The sequence below is a fragment of the Amblyomma maculatum genome, chromosome 9 (assembly GCF_055883805.1).
Source record: "Amblyomma maculatum isolate TAMU_Amacu chromosome 9, ASM5588380v1, whole genome shotgun sequence".
NCBI classification, from domain to species: domain Eukaryota; kingdom Metazoa; phylum Arthropoda; class Arachnida; order Ixodida; family Ixodidae; genus Amblyomma; species Amblyomma maculatum.
This window is the reverse complement of record NC_139352.1, coordinates 6,852,119-6,872,990: the sequence shown is the minus strand read 5'-3', so window position 1 is coordinate 6,872,990 and position 20,872 is coordinate 6,852,119. Positions and strand designations below refer to the sequence as shown.

General features: G+C 46.6%; 1 protein-coding gene across 2 annotated transcripts in view; it reads right to left on the bottom strand.

Annotated features, from left to right (window-relative positions):
- LOC146178181 (uncharacterized) overlaps positions 1–16,355 on the bottom strand; it is a 103,229-nt gene extending 86,874 nt beyond the window's left edge. Inside the window, exon 1 of one of the 2 annotated variants that reach the window (XM_084578001.1) lies at positions 16,244–16,355. Coding sequence is in view for 1 of the 2 variants with exons in the window: in XM_084578000.1 (XP_084434126.1) it covers positions 16,244–16,257 (14 nt within the window). In the remaining variant the exon portion in view is untranslated. The remainder of the gene's footprint in view (positions 1–16,243) is intronic. The other variant, XM_084578000.1, reaches the window with a different exon arrangement.
- Between the last annotated feature and the right edge of the window lie 4,517 nt (positions 16,356–20,872).

Here is a 20,872-nt window from a genome sequence, read left to right as displayed (position 1 = left end):
TACATGGTTACTGCACCAAGTAGTACAGGTATGTCTGGCCTCAGTTGGTGTTTTGGCTCCACTCTTGCTTTGACGCTGAATTAATAATTTTCGAGCTGCCAACAACGCAGAATTTTTTTTTTTTACACCACTGAAGGCCTATGTGAGCCTAAATGAGTGACCAATCAGTCGCCCGCCCGACGTACGTTATAAAAACGAGCTCATTGCGAAAGCGTACAGGATCGATCCGGCGGGGACACGGGTCAGAAACACCCCGCCCATGCTTCGAGGTTTTGCCGACAGGCGGCGCAACCACAGGTATGCACACGGCGTGTTATATCCATGCTATACTGCCTAGTATCTTCGTCAATTCTTGACGTATTAACAAAGTTAATAATGCATTAATGGTGTGCATACCTGTGATTGCACCGTCTGTCGGCAGAATCTCGAAGCATGGGGAGATGCTTCTCACTCGTGTTCCCGCCGGTTCGATCCTGTACGCTTTAGCAATGAGCTCGTTTTTGATAACGTGCGTCGTGTGGGCGATTGATGGGTCACTAATTTAGACTCACGTAGGCCTTCACTGGCGTAAAGGAACACAGTGGTATAATATCCCCAGCAAGTTCAGCGAAATTTCTGAAACGACTATATACTGCTGCAGAGTAGGCTAGTGCATTTTGGCTCCGTAGCTATCGCCGCATAGCCCCAAAAAGTTGCCCCCGAGTGTCGCATCACAAAGAACGCGATGAATTCCAGGCTGTCAAAATTAGTAAGGTACATGGACCAATATATCAAAGCATAGTCATCCTATGTGCTTTGCTTGACTTTCACGGCCACCGGAAGGTCTTTTTTTTCTTTTTTTTTTTTTAAGCCATGAAGTTTTCCGCGATCTAGACGGCACGTAGAACACGAGACTAGCGCGTATAGGTCGTGCAAGCCTTCGTGGCCTTCCGACAAGATTAACCAGAAAGTCCGCAAACTTCTTTTGCTAAACTGTTGGCCAATCCTGCTTAGCCACAGCCGCACTCGTAGAGCGCCCGTTCAGTCTCAGGTTGGCCATAGCATATTCCGCTTCCTCCATTCCGCGCGTTCTCGATATTCTTCACGCTCGCAAGCCCGCGCGGCCTCGCAAGGGCGAGAGGGGGGCGCAACCCACAAACCCGGTTCCCCAGGTTGAGTCACACGTGCGGCCTCCTCTCCCGCCGACGACCAGCAATGCGCTGCAACGCTCTGCAAACAGTTTCTCCAGAAAGCCTCCTCACTCCCTTTTCCTGGCTCATCCGGCACCAGTGTGCTGCCAGAAACCTCAGGCTACAGCAGCAGGGCCTGTCCGATACATAACAGGACTCGGCGATATTCGCGTCGCAGGGCCTCGACTTACTCGTCAGTGTCATCATATGCAGCGGTCGTAGCCCTGCTTCTTCGTTTTTATCTCAAGGCTAGCGCTTTAGAATGCCCATTAATTACTTTATTACATTATTTGTGTACCAACAATGCTTCTCTGTATCTGTAACGCGACAGCTGCCAGTCTGTTAATTTCCATTTAAATAGCGTCGTAGCCCTGCTTCTTCGTTTTTATCTCAAGGCTAGCGCTTTAGAATGCCCATTAATTACTTTATTACATTATTTGTGTACCAACAATGCTTCTCTGTATCTGTAACGCGACAGCTGCCAGTCTGTTAATTTCCATTTAAATAGCGTCTGCCTTCATGTTATTAATAATCACAATCATAATAATCAGTGCGATCCCCCTACAACGGCTTGTTTTGCTTCGAATCCGTTGCAAACAGAGGTTAATCTGTGATGGCGAAAAACTATGGCTCACGCCACACAGAACAGCAATGCAAAAGACGCTGCCCCAGTTTTACAGCTCCCGTGAACCGGCCCACGGCGTCACGGAGCACCCGAGGGCATCCACGGCGCCTCGGGCGTGGCCCGAGTGCTGCAGTTACGCGAAATTTGTTTTCACCCTTTTCTTTTTTATTCACAACACGCCGCATTCCCCTCCAACTGAGAAGAAATATGCGGCAATTGCAAGCATTCTCTTCATCTGTTGTCTTGTGAGAGCGAAATTTATGTACGCGAATTGTGCAGACTCTTGAGCCTGCGCTGCGTGCAAGAGATGTAGTGCGGTTCACGGGAAGAACACGCGCTTCGACCCGAAAACTTGCATGGAACCAAAACTCACGGTTATTTCATGCTGTTCGCATCAAGAGGCCCACTGTCACTAGAGCTAAGAGCAAATCACTGCTCAGCCAAAAGGTATGGATTCGCCTTTGGTTTCATTCAATGCTCCCAAGCCGCAACAGGGTCACTTCAGGTCAGTTATACTTTACCAGATAGTGATCAGGGTCAGTTAAGATAGCATCATATAAGGGCGAGCTTCCATCACACATATAGCAGGGTAGTAACAGGGAGACCTCATCGAACTGATGATTTTGCCAGATGATTGGAGGGTGTCGGAGATCTCCACAAGGCCAGCTGACCGTGCGGCCATAAAGTGGATTGGTTGGTTTGGATTGTGGGTTTAACGTCTCAGAGCGATTCTGGCTATGAGAGACGCCGTAGTGGAAGACTCCGTAAATTTCGACCACTTGGGGTTCTTTGACGTGCACGCACTGACATCGCACAACACACGAGCGCCTAGCTTTTCGCCTCCACCGAAAAGCGGCCGCCGAGGCCGGGATTCGATTCCCGCATCATAGGGCACAGTAGTCGAGCGCCGTAACCACTGCGCCACCAGTGGATTCACACGACAGATCATTGGTCCACGGACAACGCAGAACCAGACGCCTAATGGCGTCCCACTTTCACAGCCTGAGGTTCGCGCCTGAATCATTATTGCTGGTTATCACAGAGCGTCGAAAGACCACGCGCATTCTTAATCCGTCTATCGCCACCTGCAGAGGTGAAGGTCGGAGGAATGGATATGAACAGCCATGAGCGCTCACTTTCTTGATATGCGGGCTGGGCGCAAACCTTACGTGGGGCGTCATGTGACGCCCCCATCACGGACCAATGGTCAATTGTGTGAGATCTACCTCTGTAGTCGGATACTATTCAAATCTACAGTAAACGCTGCACACAATTTCTTCGTGACAGAAAGTAGTCTGCTGTCCTTTAAAGATCTTCTGATCGCCTAAATATAAAACTAACCAACCATTAGACCGAACTATAAGCTCCATGTTATCGATACCTGGGGTTTCTTCGGTGAGACCAACTTCCGAGAGAGAGAGAGATCATTTAATGAGGAACAGAGATTTTAGCCAGCGTTTAAATTTCATTGACGTGCTACTCTGTGTAGGAAGGGGAACTGGGAAGGAAAATATTGAAAAAGAGTAAATGCAGGTGAGAGGTTTTTGCTGCTTATCGTGTGATAGTACTTGAAAAACAAACTGGAGTACGTAACAATGGGCCGTGGCCTCCGGCGTCCTGTATTGCTCAGATCATCAATCACAACGTCGGTCGAAATCAGCGTTTTCATATTACTTATACAGATTGTCTAGGTAATATGAAAAGCTTTAAAAAGAGAATGTTAATCTTTGTCGCGGCAGAATGGTGAGCGGCGGTCCTGAATATTGGCGGAGCTTCAGCGCAGGCACAAGTTCTGCCGGAATATAGAACTCGATCCCAAAGACACGGGGACACTGATCGATTAAAGATTAATTAATAAGAACCCTCCTTTGATCAGAACTGATCAAGCTTTACTTGATCATGAGATTTCCAGCAGAATGTATAGCAGCGGAGAAGTTTTTCAATGATCAGTCATGAACAGAATACATTCACATCATCATGATCAGCAGGCGAAGCTTAATTTGAGAACCTAATAATAAATTATTGATTTATTAATAAAAAATTAAGGCGCTCGATTATTAAATAGAGCGCCTTACTACTACTACATTATTGGAATTTCAGGCTTTTCGAGTCAGACCGAGCTCTAACATTGCTTGCCACACTTCGTGTCTGCAAAAGCGAACTTCAGCAGTTGATTTCTGCTCTAAAATAAAGTGCTTTTACTGCTACTACTACTATGTAATAACAGGACCGCGATACCGTGTCTATTTTTAGCAAGATTCATATTTTCCTCACTTTCGCATCACCCTGTATAACGACCATGCTCTGGTTGCCTGTCGAGAGCTCAAGCACTTTGGCGTGCCCGCACGTGTGCTCTAGGTTTCCAACAGTAAAAATCCAATCCAATCCAACCAAACCAAATACCTCATCAGCAAGATTTCAAACAAGGGAAGAGAAATCGTTCCTCCAAGTTCAACAGGAGATATCCGCAATGAATTTCACCTTCTGCCTCAATCAAGCGGCACCTCGGAGGACACGGAACAGGGAAAATGATTGCCTGTGGTAAAAAGTTGAGCTCATAGCACTCCTGAATACAAAAAGACGGCAAGTGATAGCGAAAAAAAAAAAAAAAAAAAAAAAACTTTAAGTGAATGCCCTGTGAAGCGATTAACTCTCATTACTTTCAGCGCCCATAATAAGCCTTATCATTAACTGGACCTGCTTTTTAACCTTCTTCAATATATATCCATTCACCTATCAACATCTTGCTTGCTGAGACAGTGCGCTAGAAGGCTGATGTCCCCGTTTACAATGAAACCATAACTACAACTGACCGGTAGGAAAAAGAAAAACTAATGCGGGATTTTACGACGAACGAGAATACTACATTATCTCCTCCTTCATGCTACACACATAAGCAGGTCCTACGTCAAGGAAGGCTCCCCGTGCGCGTCCAGTGCTCACAAAGGATGAAAATGAAGTACATGACGTCACTTCTGTCGAATTTCCAGCCACGTTCCGCCGCGACTGAGCTCAGATGATATAGTAAGCAAATACAATACCTTTAGAACATTTGCGAGTCTCGGAAAAAAAAAAAAAAAAAAAAAAAAGCCTTTCGTACGGTGATCACTGTAAAGCGGTAAGCTGTCGAAAACAGGGAAGAACAAAGGGAGTCACTATACGAACGGTGTGTCGTAATCAATATGGAGTTTGCTCATTTATTTGTTTGTTTGTAACGTATACGTATTAGCTTTCTTTAATATAGCGAAGCTTTTGCACTTTGCCCGGGTTTCGCGCAGTCGCCGTCCCGCGCTCGGGGAGAAAACACGTGTCTCGCGCTATCTTCATCGGCGTCGAATGGCCTCTAGGTTACCCGCGATCACGTGACCAACTTCTGCAAATTGTCTGTGACTGGCTACGTACGTGCATGCCCGCTAGAAGTACCTCCCACCTTCACCGGCCAAAAGCCCGTGACACGATCCTACCCTTCCATCCCATAAAGCTTCCACCCATAACCCAGCTCCCAGAAGCATCCGCCCACCAACAGCCCACACAGCAAAGGAAAAGTGGCGCCAAAATAATATTCAAAGATGCCATGGAAAGGCGACAAATGCAACACGAAAGGCTAACGTGCCCTGCGTTTGCAGCTTGACCGCATCAGGTCACGTGATCGTCCATCAACTTTCGCTTCCGCTGGACAATCACGAAAAATGACCGAGGGAGAGACGGGTTGCTAGGCGAAGCGCTGGCATGAATATTGAGGGGGGGGGGGGGGGGGGGGGTCATTTCGGTCTCCTTTCGCGCCTTCGTGCCCCTTGGCTGCGAGCCTGCAATCGAACTTCAAATCATTTGGCGCAGGTCGTGACAGACTACGGTCCTCACCCTAGAAGGTGGTGCAGCGACTGCTTTAGACTAAGAACCCGCGACCTTGGGTGCTCAGGTCGGAGAATTGGCACGGAAACGGGCGTGCATATTACAAGTGCGGGCACAAGTAAACGGAGCACGCTTTTCCGTTCAAATTAAAATCACGACTTCTGCACTGGAGATAAGAAAACAATATTTGTCCAAGTGAAAGGGCACTGGCGTCTACACCCGGTTCGCACGTACCCCGACTGCCAGTATCAATTATGCAAGCCGTGAAAAATGGTAGAAGGAAAAGGCGTGCTCCGTTTACTTTCGTCCGCACCAATACTATTCGGGTACATTTAAGGGGAAATTTTCCAGAGGACCCTGGAAAGAACATTTCGTAGATTAAAATACTGCAGAATAGCGTTTAATGATACTCCAACTCTGTCCAATAACCAATGTAAAATAGGAAGTAATTACACTATAATGATAAAATAGGAAAGTAAACATAACGTACGCTGTGACCGCCGGCCGCGGCTGCTAATGCGCATGAACAAATGGAGGTATCTGCGTCCTCATTGCCGACTGGCAGCCTCAGTGAGCTGAAAGGGAAGTAGTCTGGTGAAAGAAAACTCGTAGTGCACGCTGTGTCAACAATTTAGGCCCGTGACAGGTGAAAATTCTGTGCAGCGTAAAGCAAACCGTGAATGTGGTGTAATTAATCACCCTTGCGCTAATAGGCTACTCGACATACCCGTTCAACCGATCACGTACAAGCTGGTGTCAACATATACTGTACGAAACAGGATAATTTTTAACAGTCGAATTAACGTATCTTAGAACTTTATAAATTTATAATTTCTGGGCGAGTACCTCCGAGGAACTGCTCTGATTTCTTAATAGCATCATATCGTTTCTTTCACTGCGATGGCAGCGGTGAAACTATCGCAACAAAAATCCCAGCTACGGTGTGAGACCAATGGCTGGATTCCCACAGTGTTACGCACCTGAGAAGGAGCCGAAGATGCCCCCGCCCCACCCAATCGAGCTGATCACATGCACCCCACAAATTCCCTTAAAAGTACTCTTGTTGCACTGCCATTTCTACCCCACCCCACCTCCTCCAAGAATTTATCATACGTCCACCCGCTTCGTCTAGCTACTATATAAACCACAAAAGCAGACTCCTCAGGCGCCGCCCACAGTCTACGGCTGTGGTGAACTCCGACTTTTGTAGCGAGAGCTACACTATGCCAGTAAGAGCCGAGTTTCGCGTGGTCAGCCGGAGCCACAACTGAGCATGCGCCGTTATCATAACAACCAGCTGCACCACTGCGCGGATGTTCGGCCGCTTCGCCGCGCTAGCCACCATAGCCGCGCCGACGCGTGACGCCACGCCTCATCCCCGAGCATGCGCCGTTCCACTGGTGTTTCGCAGCTGCGCCTGGCTACTGAGCGTGACGTATAAAAAGCCCTGAGGTTATGCGCTTTGCTAGTGAGGTGCCCCACGAGTGAAGAAGTTGACGGTGAGCGCGTTACTGTGCGCGGCATCTTCGCCGACTGCGAGAAGCTGCTTCGGACGACCCCGAAATCGTTCCTTGGCGTGAAGAGGCCCCCGTCAGCGTAAGAAAGAAGCTCGAAGGACTAACGTGCGTCGAAGACGCCTGAAGAGCGGACAGAACGTCCCGCCAAGCGACGGCGTCAAGACGCGGAGTAACAGAGCCGATGCCGAACCCCTATGAGAACAAGAAGAACATCGGGAAAAATCACAAGATGCGAAGAACACGCGAAGAAGACGCGCCGGATAACCGAACACACCATTCGGCTAGCGGTCAGAGCATCGGCAACGATAATATTCGAATTTGACCGGTATAGTCAAATTAGAGCTAAACGCAGCTCTCGCTATGTATAACCTGGCTCAGCTGAGCTAAATCACCGCCAGTTTTTTTGGCACGAAAGATGACAAATTCTCAATAGCAGCATGCGTACAGGGTACCCGTCGAAACATGCAACTCGCAGAAACTTTGGTGCTACGAAGCAGGAAACAACCCAACACCTCCTCGCCCTCTCCAATTTTACCCTGGCCCCGGAAACTTCAGACTTCTCTTAAAAAAAAAAAAATATATATATATATATATATATATATATATATATATATATATATATATATATATATATATATATATATATATATATATATATATATATATATATATATATATATACTTCGGCGCGCCTAGCATAGCTTCTCTCCCCGCATAGCACTGACCTCCGTGGCGAGCTTACGCGCTCGCTGTGAAGTTACTCGATATCGAAGTTCATCCCCCTGTCGGATCACCCCGGCACAATTCCGTGACCCTTTCTGCGGATGTCTTTCCGCACACCTCCTGCCTGTGATTTGGACACTGTACGCCTGGTCTGGACCAGCCCCTCTCTACACATCTTCGGGCAGAAACACCCGTTCCGCTGCAGAGTGTCCCTAGATCGCACTAGAATGGAACTTAGGGCCCCGCCACCTGAATTCGTTGGACTGCCTTCGGGAATCCGACGTGTACATCTATATCTATTTTATGTCAAACGACATGTTACGGCAACAAATAAAATGAGCACAAAAACATGCTTTGCAAGTACTGGATCAACTAGAAGCGTATGGCTGCGGAGAAGACCTGCCATTCTAACAGGCCTCTGTACTTTGGCCGCTAAAAATATTTCATTCGTCTGGATGCGTTAGGAATAACCTTGATGCCGGTTAGAAAATGATTTTAATCCAAATGTAGCCTTCTGTCTTATCATTATAGTGGCACGGGCAGAGGCACATTATTTTATGTTCGTTTGTTTTTTGTGTGTGTGTGGGGGGGGGGGGGGTAGCCTCACCATAATATATGTCTTATCATCCGAAGCGACGAAGGGGGTGGGGCGCTCTAGCAATGTTTGCATGATGTTCGTTCTCCTTAAGGCTTTCTCTTCTCAACGACTCCTTTCTATGCTACAAGATGAATTACTTTTTAGGCTCTGCTAATTATTACTTTCCCGGGTGCTCTGAATCTAAAGCGGGGTGGAAAATGCGGCCGCGAAATGACTTCCCCAAACACCAAAGATATAGATATTTACAAAATGAGATAAAAGCAAAAAACCAGAAGACTGTTCCGCTGTCATACGGAGCGAGAAACATCAATCCTGCAAAGCGAGCGACGGTCCCGCACGTTCCCTCGTGAGTGAGGCTTTCCCCCATATCTCGTCCTTTTACGACCAGAAGCCAATGCATACACAGGATTGCGTCCTTCTCTCCCCTCTTTACTTTTTTTCCCCTTTCTTCTTGTGCGGCGAGGATCGCACGAAGTGGCGCTGCGTTCGCAACGACCAGCCTCTCTACGCGGACTCTCCTCGTTCGCGGCAGAAACAATTCAGTCATTTGTCATCCCTGCTAAATTTGCCGCTCACGCCAAAGACCGCGCGACGGCCAGAACGACTCCCTCGCCCGGTCGATGCGCGCCATCCCGGCCCCACCGCTTATCGTGGCAGCAGTGTCTCCCTTCTTCTCAGTTTGAAATGCTTTCTCTCTCTCGCATTTCTCGCTCCGTTTCGTTCAGCTAACATGTCCATACACCGATATACAAATACTACTCCTTTTGCTTTTCACGACAACATTATCAGTAACAATAATTCAAACAAATTAATACACCATATACAGATAAACTTAAGAGAAGAGGGTGTGGATCGTCGATGTTACAACAGAGTAAACAAAAACGCACCCTTGAAGGTGCATATCTGTGTCTGAACTCGCACCCTTGAAAAACCTCCAAAAAGGGCGTATTGAGGAACTGATGTACCCTTTCTATGAGTATAGTCCTGCTTGCCTGCACCCGTTAAAAGAGTGCATTAGCGCATCAAACTATTGTCCTCAGTAAAAATGATTTTACAGCGCTTTCTGGACACGTTTACTTTCGTCCAGCAGAAAAAGACGCATTCATGACAGAAAAAATGACGCCTAAAGATGTTCCTGCCGCCCGATATAAACTCGTGACCTCTATATGAACACGATGAGTTACCGCAACTATTCGAAGCGAATGGTGGTGCAGCCAGTACGGCGAAAACTATGTCAACACTAATGGGCACACACGGTACTGTTGCAAGACTTGAAGCATCCCCTTAAGCCAATCAATGTCGAAAAAGTTACTGTCTTTCAACCACGTGAGACTCCTGAAAAAACGCGCACTGGTCCGCCGGCCAACTCTCACGGTATTTCAAATTCGAGGGGAAAGCCTGCCCCGTTATAATCACCAAATCTCACCAGATCTCGTAGTGCTTTCAATGACAATCAATCAAGCATATATTTAACCTAATACACAACGTGCGCAGAAATAAACAATATTAACAGTAATGTTAACAAAAATGTTGGGTACGCCTAATCACTTGTTACGTGTGGCGATGCGACACCACAAGCGACTCATTGCATGACCGTGCACGCATAGCATGACGTCAGCTACGTGTTTTTATTACGTCACCATAACATGACGTTATGCGTATTCATTGCCATTCATTTCTTACCTCAATATTAGTAACAGTAATCATAAGTGCATTAAGTACACACGATTTCACGAGCTAATAGTCATGACCAGCTTTACAACTCACAGCATCGTGGTACAACCACTTAAAAAGCACTACCACTACGATTATTAGTCATAGCATGTCATGACTGACATCAACCACGTATCACGCGTCACACTTGGTGTATATATATATATATATATATATATATATATATATATATATATATATACACACCATGTTTCCTACTCCGACACAGCAAGACACTTGTCGACAGGATGCGGCATCAACGCCGACCGACGTCAGGTTTCCTTTCCAACGAGTTCTATATGCTACCGCATAAAACAGCAACGTCACAGGCGTTAAATAATACAGAAGGTCGGGCGTAACACAGCCATACGTAAGCGCTGTGAGACATGCAAGCGCAATAAATGGGGAAAAAAGGAAGAAAAAAACCTCGAAAGCTATTTGTGTCGCAGAAAAACCGACGCACCTCGGCGATGCTTCTTCCGCCTGCATTTTCTCCCGAGACAGTATCATCGAAACAGCCGAAGCGCGCTACACCACACACTGGTTTCCTTTTCTCCCGTCGCGGTGGAAAAAAAAAAAGAAGAGGGAAAAGAGGAGGAACTGGAGCGCGCAGCGCAGCGCCTCATTGGCGTCTCAGCTCCTCTTTTACTTCTCCCGGCGGCGGCGGCTTCATCTTGCGGCGTTGACCGACTACCGCGACGCACGAGAAACACGTCCGGAGGTTAGGAAGGCAAAAAAGGGAAAAGAAAAATGGGGGAATCCCCTGCCCAGGGGCGACCTCGGTCCCGAGGCTGCAGCGTCGCTTCGCCAGGGCCCGGAATCGCGCGCGCACAGTCTCGCCGCCGGCGCAAGTATTGAACAACGTTACGCAACGCACGGCGCCCGGGCATTCTATCGGCGCTATTTTTCTTTTAACCCACCCGTCTCCACCTCCTTGCTATGTTTTCCCTCCGGGAATCCTTTCTTCCGCCATTGTGTCCCCTCCCTATGTCCTGTATCTCTCTCCCTCCCCCATCCCCTGCTTTTTGTTCTGCCGCTCGCTTCTGTTCCTGATCGCGTCGTCGCGTGTGTCGATCGCTTTGCCCCTTCTTCGCCCGGAACGTTCGTTCTCGTTGCCGCTATTTTTGGCATCCCCCCCCCCCCCCCCCCCCCATGCATTTTTTTTCTTGTCCTCTTCTTCCCAACACGCGGCTTTCCGGCGTAACGGCGGGGCACCTCCCTTCCTCACTTCTGGCACGGTGCTAAGCCCTTTTGGCATGCCTGTTGCTTCGAAGCAAGCGATTCGCCCCCTTTTTCTTTTTCGCCTGTTTCTCAGCTCGCTCCCTCTTCAGCCTCATTGTGGATTTGTGTGCGGGCCAGCGCTCGGTGGATGGGAAACGGAAAAAAGAAAAAGACGACGACGAGGGGTTAATTGTTCCGCCGCCCCCGCTAGCTCGGAGCTTCAGTGTCGCGTCTAAATAACGGCAACGCTAATAACACCGGCAGCGGCAGCACACCGCGTGGGGAACCACGCGGTTAATGAGAAGAGGTCGACGGTCGTGTGTGAAGTGGGTATCCGTCGTAGAATACGCGTTGTTTGGGAACGACCGAAGAGGAGACGAGGTGGACATTCTTTCACCTTTTTTTTTTTTTTTCGTGTGAGCATTCGATTGACTGTCAATTTTGTGCCTATCAGCCAGCGGTCGATTAAACAGCCACAGCTTTCCGTTTCAACCCTTTCCTGTGCAGTCAGCGCTTTTGAATTGTACGTTGGTTGGTGTGCGCCGGCAGTATTGATATGGCATAAATCAAACTATTTTCGATAATTAGGCAGAAAGTAGTACACCGCTACTAATATTATGCGTATTATTCACCCTATATGCGAAGGAAATTACTGGCGACAATCGAGGGCTAACGTGTTTGGTAATATTGCGCCTAAACAAGTTGGTAAGCATGTTCGCGTGATTTTGTCGGATATGCGATACACTCGCAGTCAAGTACAGTTTAGTTACTTTGTTTCCAAAAGCAATTCAGGCTGTGTGGGCTGCCGTAAATTTCAGGAAATTTCGACCACCAGGGGTTCTTTACCGCATCGCACGGTAATCAGTGAATTGAAGGCGAGAGACAACGTGCGCAAGTGCAAACGCATTTCCTTCCTCCTTCCCTCACAGCGAAAGTTGCTTTGCAACGTTAAACCCCACACGATCAAGCTGCTTACGATATGCAGCTTTCTTTCTTCACTCCTTCATCTTCCCGTGAGACGAAGTTAGGTCCGCGACAAGTGAAACTACTCTCCTTTCAATGACCAATTAATAATTACTGCGCTACAAGTGACGTAGGCAGTAAAAAATTACGTTACAGGAGCCGCGAACGACCAGTTTGTACGCTTTCAGTCGAACTGTGGGACACGCGATATTTTTCTTCATTCAGCTACCAAACTCTTCAAAACTACACTGTCTAGAATATACTGTACTACCACCGTGCCGCATCGGTGGCCGCGTGGTTAAAGTATCAGCCCCGTCTGCGGGAGGTGCGCGGTTCGATGCCCACCGACCATAGAATGGGTACAAGATCGATGTCCTGGACCCCACCTTTTGGAATCTTGCCGCATATCGGGCTCTGGCCAAAGCTGCCCTTGCCTAATTTAGGTGGATGTAATGCACATCGCACTGCAACAAATTTCAAGCGTACTGTCGTTGCACACAAGCGGATCATACGAATGGTAGTGGAATCGCCTGCATTACAACGAACAAGCCCAGTTTCCTTTTGAGAACACACACTGCGGGTAATAGATGTCTACACCCTCCAGCTAATGGCCTCGGTCGATCGACATGACGCCGCGGAAAATCTGCTAATCCGGCGTTAATCCCCAAGCACTTGCCAGTTCACTGCGGTGACACGCTACCAGATAGAAAGCGATCAACAATGACGCCACAGAGGGCATTTCCAGTTTCGTTTTTCAGCTCTATGCGATTATATGGTACAGATTAGCTAAATCATAATTGTCTCGACGCAGCACATGCTTGTGAAAAGCAATCCCCTTTAAATAGTGTCGCAGACCATGTGCGATCATTCTGGCCAAAAAAAGAGCAGTCAAGAAGCTTGTTTTCCCAAGCTTTGCAAGTGCAAGCCGAGAACGTTATTAAACGATGGCACCTGAGAGGTGCACTGACCCTTCCTCCGCATCTGGCTTCTCGCCGCTAGTAACAGTCAAGACCGAAAAGTCTCGTTCTGAACGGGAGTATTCGAGAGAGCTACCCGCAGGTCACGTGTACTTGCTCAGTGAAAATCTTGTATATGTGTAACTTACTTACACATATATGCTACCTATGCTGTTTATCATTTCTGTGCGCCCCCCCCCCCCCCCCTTATGTAATACCCTCTAATGAGGGTCTTTAAAGTATTAAGGTATTAAAGTGAAGTGTGTGCTAGCGCGAACATCATTGCGGACCAGCTCCGGTTCTTCCGGTCACACGTCCTTCGCAACTCGCAAGTGCGAACGAAAATTCACGGTCTTATAAAAACGGCCTGCAACGCATAACATTGACGAAGAAAAATTAAGAAAGTTAAGAAACGCTTAACGCAAGCGTACCACCAGCCCCCTCCCGCCTTTCCTCACAATCCAGGCTGCCACCCATCTCCGATCCCTTTCCACGTCTCCCCGCCACTCAAATGGTTGTCCATAAATTCATCCCTGGTGGTTCGGCGCTGTGTACGACTGACTGTTGAATTGGTACAAGGCGCAAGAACAGTTCGGTCGCCGGTAGTTGCAACCAGGCTTGACTATAAAAGGAGATTAGCTAAAACAAGGTTCCTCGGCCACCCTTTCAATCGCCGTTTTGTGCGGCGGTTACAACCCGTCTACCTGCCGATCCTGCGGCACATCTCAGAACACACGCACGCAAAGAGCGCTTCTGCCCCCACTGTCTTGTATGTGCGCCGTCAAAAACGCTGTTTACCCAAGGTGGCACGACATGCCTAATGGTCGGAAAGGCGGCGTCCATCGATCGAGGCAGAAAGGCTCGACAGCGCGAGCTCGCCTTGCGAAGTTACGCGGAATCAACACGGCCTGCCAGACTGCGCGGTACGGCGAAGAAAAAAAAAAAGTGTTATAATTGAAGGTATGTGCATTAAAACCATTTAAACCTTGCTTGCTCTTGAAATAAGAAACGGTCGGAACCAATGTTACCAACCCGGACTAGAGCACAGACGGCACAACCCGAGTTACTCCCGGCGACTTGTCCTACTCTCAGTATACGACTGCGACCAATGCATTACGCCCGCAACAGGTCAGCCAGACAAAAGGACTACGACATCTGGACTTCATCTGATGCATGCTCCTTGCACCTGCGCCGCTCTTAAGATTTGGACTTCGTCACGAAAGAATCAAATTGCAGATTTTGCAGCAAGCACTGTCTCCTTTCGGGTCGATTCAAAGTAAGAGCAGCCTTGTTCAAAAACATCGTTAAAGCTTAATTTCTTAATATATTTGCCTGTTTGAAAGGTGTTGTATGAGCGTTGCCTGCATGAAAAGAAAAAAAAACAACACTATAATCGCGATACAAAACAACAAACCACGCGCGACACGGACATGACTTTTTCCTTCTTGGCGTACAGTTTGTTAAAGCAAACCTGACCAATAAAAAATAGAGGAGGCTATGGTCCAATAGACAGCTTGGAACGTCATAGAGGTGCACGTAAAAGTTACCAGTTTTATTGCATAAGAACAAAGGCGAGCCCGCACAAGCTCGTGGATGCAGCTGTTGCTTGAAAGGACTGGAAGCTAGATCAATGTTGACCGCAGTGTAGCTATTGAGGGAAACAATCTGCATATCGCGGAGTAGCAACCCAGTGAGCCAAGATTGCAAATTAAAATCTGCATTCAACAGGTTTTTAGGGCCTAGTCACGCATCGGACATTGGGTGCGGGCATGGGCTCGTTTGGGATGCGCCCCTTACATCGACGTTATGCAAATTACTGCGCGTTTTTTTCAGGCGCACTTTCAATTAAAAGCCTGTTCAGTAGCTCTAGTGGCACAGTTAGCTCAAAAACCACACCCAGCGCGTGCGATTTTCAGTGCAAACGTATTTGCGTTAAGGCACTCACGCGTTGGCCGAAATCAATTCAACGCGAAATCAATTCAATCGCGTAATGGCTTAGCATCTCGTATTTACCGAAAGCGAGTTGTTCCGCACAAAACGGACACAGCCTCGGGCGGCGCTCCGACGACAGCCAGGCAAAACACAATGGCCAACCGTCGAGAAAATGGAACGAGCTTGAGTGAAATGCAAACGCCACGTTTTGGGCTTTGGTTTTGTTTCCGACTCTTACACAGGATTCCGAACGCAGGGCCAATGTACAGCGGCATTCTGATCGCGATCCGTGCACAACCGATCGTGCATGTAGTACGACAAGCCCACGCTGCTGATCACACAGCAGCAGCAGGAATGTAAACAAGCACTGGCGCGGCAGCTCCGCGCGATTCGTCGCACTGAAACAGAAGCAGCCGCAGCAACCACGGAAAACGAGCATGCTGTGTATGTGTACGGCAGCCAGTGAAGAAGAAACCCCCCTTACGACATCTGAACAGGGGGCACAGGTGCTGCGCCGCGTAAAACAGCAGGCTCGCCGCATTTACAATAACCCCGCCGCGACGCCGCGAACAAATCATTGCGACACACATAGCACTGTCTGTGGCCGTCGCTAAGCTGACTGGCTGCTGGTGAAACCGTTCGAAGTTATGAATTAGGTATTGGTTAGGTGGTTAGATAGTGCAACGTGCCGCGTTGACGGCTCTATGACTCGAAGAGTCCGTCAAACCGCAGCCGCGAGTAGCGCGGCGCGGGCTCGCGAAGCCGTGCAGCTAGAGCTAAGACGGCGACGGAACCAGCGAGCGCTGGAAATGCGGCTGCTGCTTCTGCTGCTGCTGCTGCACGGACGGATCTCGCGTCCGTCTCACGGCATCGACACGATTTCGCGGCTCGGGCCTAGTCGAACGATGGCCCGGCCCAGCGTGCGAAGGAATTGCAAAGAGAAGATGAAAAGAGCACTTGCTCAGGGGACTCACCTGCACCAAGCCATTTTAAGCGTTTTCCTGGTATTAACAACAAATTTAATCACTCTTTAAATGGGTCTTTTCACAAATGTCCGACACATAGCGCCCCCTACGGAAAGTAGCGAGAGCGAAAGCCGCGCCATCTAGAGCAAAAATTGGCAAGCAAACACGTGTTTTAGAAACAGTGTTGCCGGTACAGCTTTTGTATACTGCCAACATTATTAAAAACTGAATGCGTAAGAGAAATGCATAAAGTTACAGTCAGGGAATTAATGTGAATATCTAGGCACAAAATAAATAACTTCATATAGTGAGTAAAAAAAATCAATTCTCATCGCTAGCCAGAAGAACGTTACGAAAATTGTTTCAGAGAAGTTTGTTTCGTGGCATGTTCTGCTTTTCTGCGCATCAGACTGCTGAAGGGTGCTTTTTGTTCTTGTGGGCATAAAATCAGTTTCATGCTCTTTTTTTTTTTTTTTTTTTTTTGTGCTCGAAATAAGATTCGCTACACTCATCGTTCTGAACTATCAAATTCATAAAAATTTATCAGTTCAGTGATTTACTGAGTGTGTCAGATAGGAAGAGTGCGGAAAATCCTTGTATATGAACAACCTTTGTGGATAATTCATAGACCGTAAATTCATGTGTACTCGTCATGCTGCATTTTTACTCTATAATGCCAGCATTTTAAGACCGTGTATCGAATACATCACCGCGACTTTATGTACAAAACGCTCACTCACAAAGAATATCAGTTCGGCACATGAGAAAGATACCTTACTTCGAATAAAATTTACCATTCCCCGTGATTGATAGTTTGCCTGTTTTTTGTTCTTTTCTGCAGATGTTTGTTTTGAATGTGTATTTTGCGCTCTGTGACGGCTTCGATGTTGTTGTCGTACAGGGTGTTTCAGTGAAGACTATGTAATATTATTAGTGGATTCAAAATTAAAAAAACAATACTTGCAGGAATAAACTTTCTGCCACAACGGACACAATATGGTGTCAAACGATTAAATATGCAGCTAATGAGATAAAACTCATTAATTAACGTTAAATTACCGAAGGTTGGTTATTATTCGCAAATGGGAAGTTCAAAGCTGTCAGCAAGACGATGTCATATCAGTTTCTGAAACAAAGAAAAATTTACTATGAAGCTCGAGAAAATCCGCAGATTTTTTTCGTATGAAACCCAAACTCAATGAAAAAAAAAAAAAAAAAACAAGTGCAGGATGTTCGGCGAAAAGTGACATCCAGTGATGACGCGATACAATATACAAAGGCCATGCGGCGCTCAGTTTGAACTCCGAGCATCTGACACATTCTTTTGCCTCGCAGCTAGGTGGAAGCGAAAGACCGGCCATTTTCAATTGGGTGGTCGTTATTTTTAAGTGCTACGGTTCGAAATAAATGTCATGGCACGCTACAGTAGAGCAGGTAGTTCGAATTTCGCACTGCCGCCTCTGCAGCCCGCCATCGCCGGACTTCGTTTCTGTACCGAGTGCCATGCGCGTCTCTTGTGCACACTTTGGGTTTCATACGAAAAAAAGCATCGGATTTCCTCGCTCAGCCAGGCTTTAGAAAATGAGTATTCTTCGTTTCAAAACCTAAAACGCTACTCATCGTCTTTTTCACGCCTTCGAACTTCTCTTTGTAACTAACGACCCAGCTACGATATTTATTTATTTATTTATTTATTTATTTATTTATTTATTTATTTATTTATTTATTTATTTATTTATTTATTTGGTTACTATCAGGGCCGTTGAGGCGTTAGATAGGAGTGGTAAGTACTTATTTAAAAATAAGGAGAATTTTTCGCATAAGTGATGAAGCGCAGATTTCAATGCTTCGGGTTCAGAAATGGAGACAATGTTGTTAATTAGAGGTTTAGTTAATTAGCTGGATAATTAGAGAAGATTTGCAACATATATTGTGTTTGCCGTGGCAGAGATTTCTTTCCTGCAAAATCTTCTTTCTATTTTGAACTATTTTTTAAATTTACTTATTCTTGTTTGAAACGCCCTGAATAACACTCCGTCAATGTTGCGTACCTCTTTTCGTTATATGCGGTGAAAAGCGCGCAACATTTACGCTTTACAAACGTGTGTAATTTTGTTCCGGCTATTTCGGACAGGCAAGGAACCTATGTGCGACTGCAGGGGTGACATGTGTCATCGAAAGTGGCGGATGCGTCAAACTACTCCGTGCAGTTTTTCCACTGTCCCTTTCCGATGCCCTTATACTGAGTACAATGTATTGAAGGTCTTAGTTAATGAGTGTCAAGTGATTTCACTAACAATTGAACTTTAGGCTACAACACCGTCATATATATCGTTCAAGATATGTCTCTACGAGCAGAATTCAGTATCAAACACTGAACTAAGCAAAAACGATAAAACCTAGTTAACGCTGGTCTCACTCGTTTAAAATAAATGCGCGACAGAAGCGAAATGTAGCACTCAATGTTTACGCATTCACAGCACGCAAGGAAGAGTCCGTGCCCAGTTAAAAAAAAAAAAAAAAAAAAAGGATAGCGAAGTGCTCCCGGTATCTTTTTTTTTTTTTTTGACCGCTTAAAAGAAACTAACTTCCGGCTTAATTAGTGCGTCCCCTCGGTTAGCTATTGGCAGAAATAACGTGAAAGAAGACACAAAGCGATCATTCGCAATTTTTTCCTGCACTTTACAATTTCTGTAGCACCACCAAATTTTTGTAGCTTCAAACATTTTTAATTATAAGGCTGTCAGTTTCTTTTTTTTTTTTTTTTACTTACTGTGCTACCGAAAAGAGTTCGAAAGATGTCGCACTAGCTTTAGAAGCCGTAGTGTTAATATAGTATTCAAATTATATTAATGCCATTAATGCTGCGCCGTCGTCTGCTACAATTAGCGATTCTCATTCGGTCCATATTGTCGTATGGCGTTTGACAACTCCTTTTTAAATGTAATTCTTTCTAGGATGCATCACTTCAGCGACAGTATTATAAAGCTAATTTACCCCATTCGGCAGCATATCAGACTGTAAACAAAATTGTGTGATTCGCTACACCCAGCTTGCAGTAAGCCTTTTGAGGGTGTCCTGATTCACGACAAAGATTATTCGGGGACATTTAAACATATGGTGTCTTCGGCTGATGGCACTCGTGGAGTTTTCTGTCTTATATGTCTCGGAGGCTATCCCAGTAAAAAAAATAAATCAATGGGTCCAATTGGGACGACCAGCCAGATTGAATTGGTTCTGCCAATCCCAAATGGTCTGTCCAATGGGTCCTGTCCAACCCAACTAGTTTCTTCACTTCCAATTGGGAAGCCCAATGGGTTTCTTCAATCCCAGTTGGGATGCCCAGTTGGTTTATTCACTCCCAATTGGGACGCCCGGTTGGTTTTGTGACAATTGTTTTTTGACCAATTCATTTCAATGGGGAAATTCCCAACTGAACACATTGATTTTTTTTTTTTTTTTTTTTTTTACTGGGATCCTATGTTCCTACAAATGGTGTGTAGAGCTAGTGCTAACTGGAGACGCCGGTATATGCTGCGATGATGTTGCGATTGTGGCGGTGTTGGTTTGTCAGGCACTACAACAGTGCTCCACGAGTGCCGTCAGCCGAAGACACCAGACGACTGCCTCCGCAACGAAGTAGTATACTTTGTCACAAATTTTTTCAATGCGCTAGACAACGCTTAACGACCGGCCGGCATTTCTGGTGTTCTGCGAAACCAGAAAAATGTTGCGGTAAGTTGTGTTTACATGTGTTTCTAAGGGTCACCCTCCCAACTCGTACCCTCATACGTTTCGCGGTGTTTTAAAAATACTTCGCCTCGTTAATGATATTTTATACTTTCACGATATGTTCTACGATGTTCATGGTTACACTGTATCGAATAACGAGATCATAGGTGCCCCGTGAAATTAGAAAACTGCTTTGAAATCTTTCGGTTCCATGTATTCCGATGGGCGCTAAGCCTACTTTTCATCCCGTCGGCCCAGTCTGGCGACAGAAGCGCCACCGCATCGTGCTTACGTCACAGATCGGTGTTGGTCTATACTATCCATTGCGGCAGTTACTTCTGCACGGAGCTTTATCCTGTATCTTGAACTGCTAACCTTTACCAAGGAAAGCCATATTACCAAAAGAATGCTAGCTTCATTGGGCGTTTTAGCGCCATAACCATTTTTCTCGCACAATGCAGCAGGCATGTCATGTCCTAGCAAAACAGAGCTAAAGGAACGGAACAACGAAAAGAATACACAGATACAGACAGCTTTGTTTTGCTAAAATCATGTACCAATTGGACGGCTACTTTCCGTGAAGCATGACAGGTAGCCGACGCTGTTCACACAGAGTGGTTGTGGCATCAACTAAGAGAACACGAAGTACCCACGTGACCAACGATGTCCGAGCAAGATGCCGCATCCAGACAACCACAGAAAGAACGAAATACGCTCTGCAGCGGAAGGGACAGTCGAGTCGATACGTCAGCGGGACTTATAAAGGACTTTTCTCTTGGTAAATATTTTAAGTATAGCAAAAACAAAAATATACGAGCAAGTCGGGGCGTCCGCGGGACTTCAGAGTGCTTCCATTTTCGTACACACTGTGAAATGTGGTAAAAACAGAATGCACTGAAAAATTGC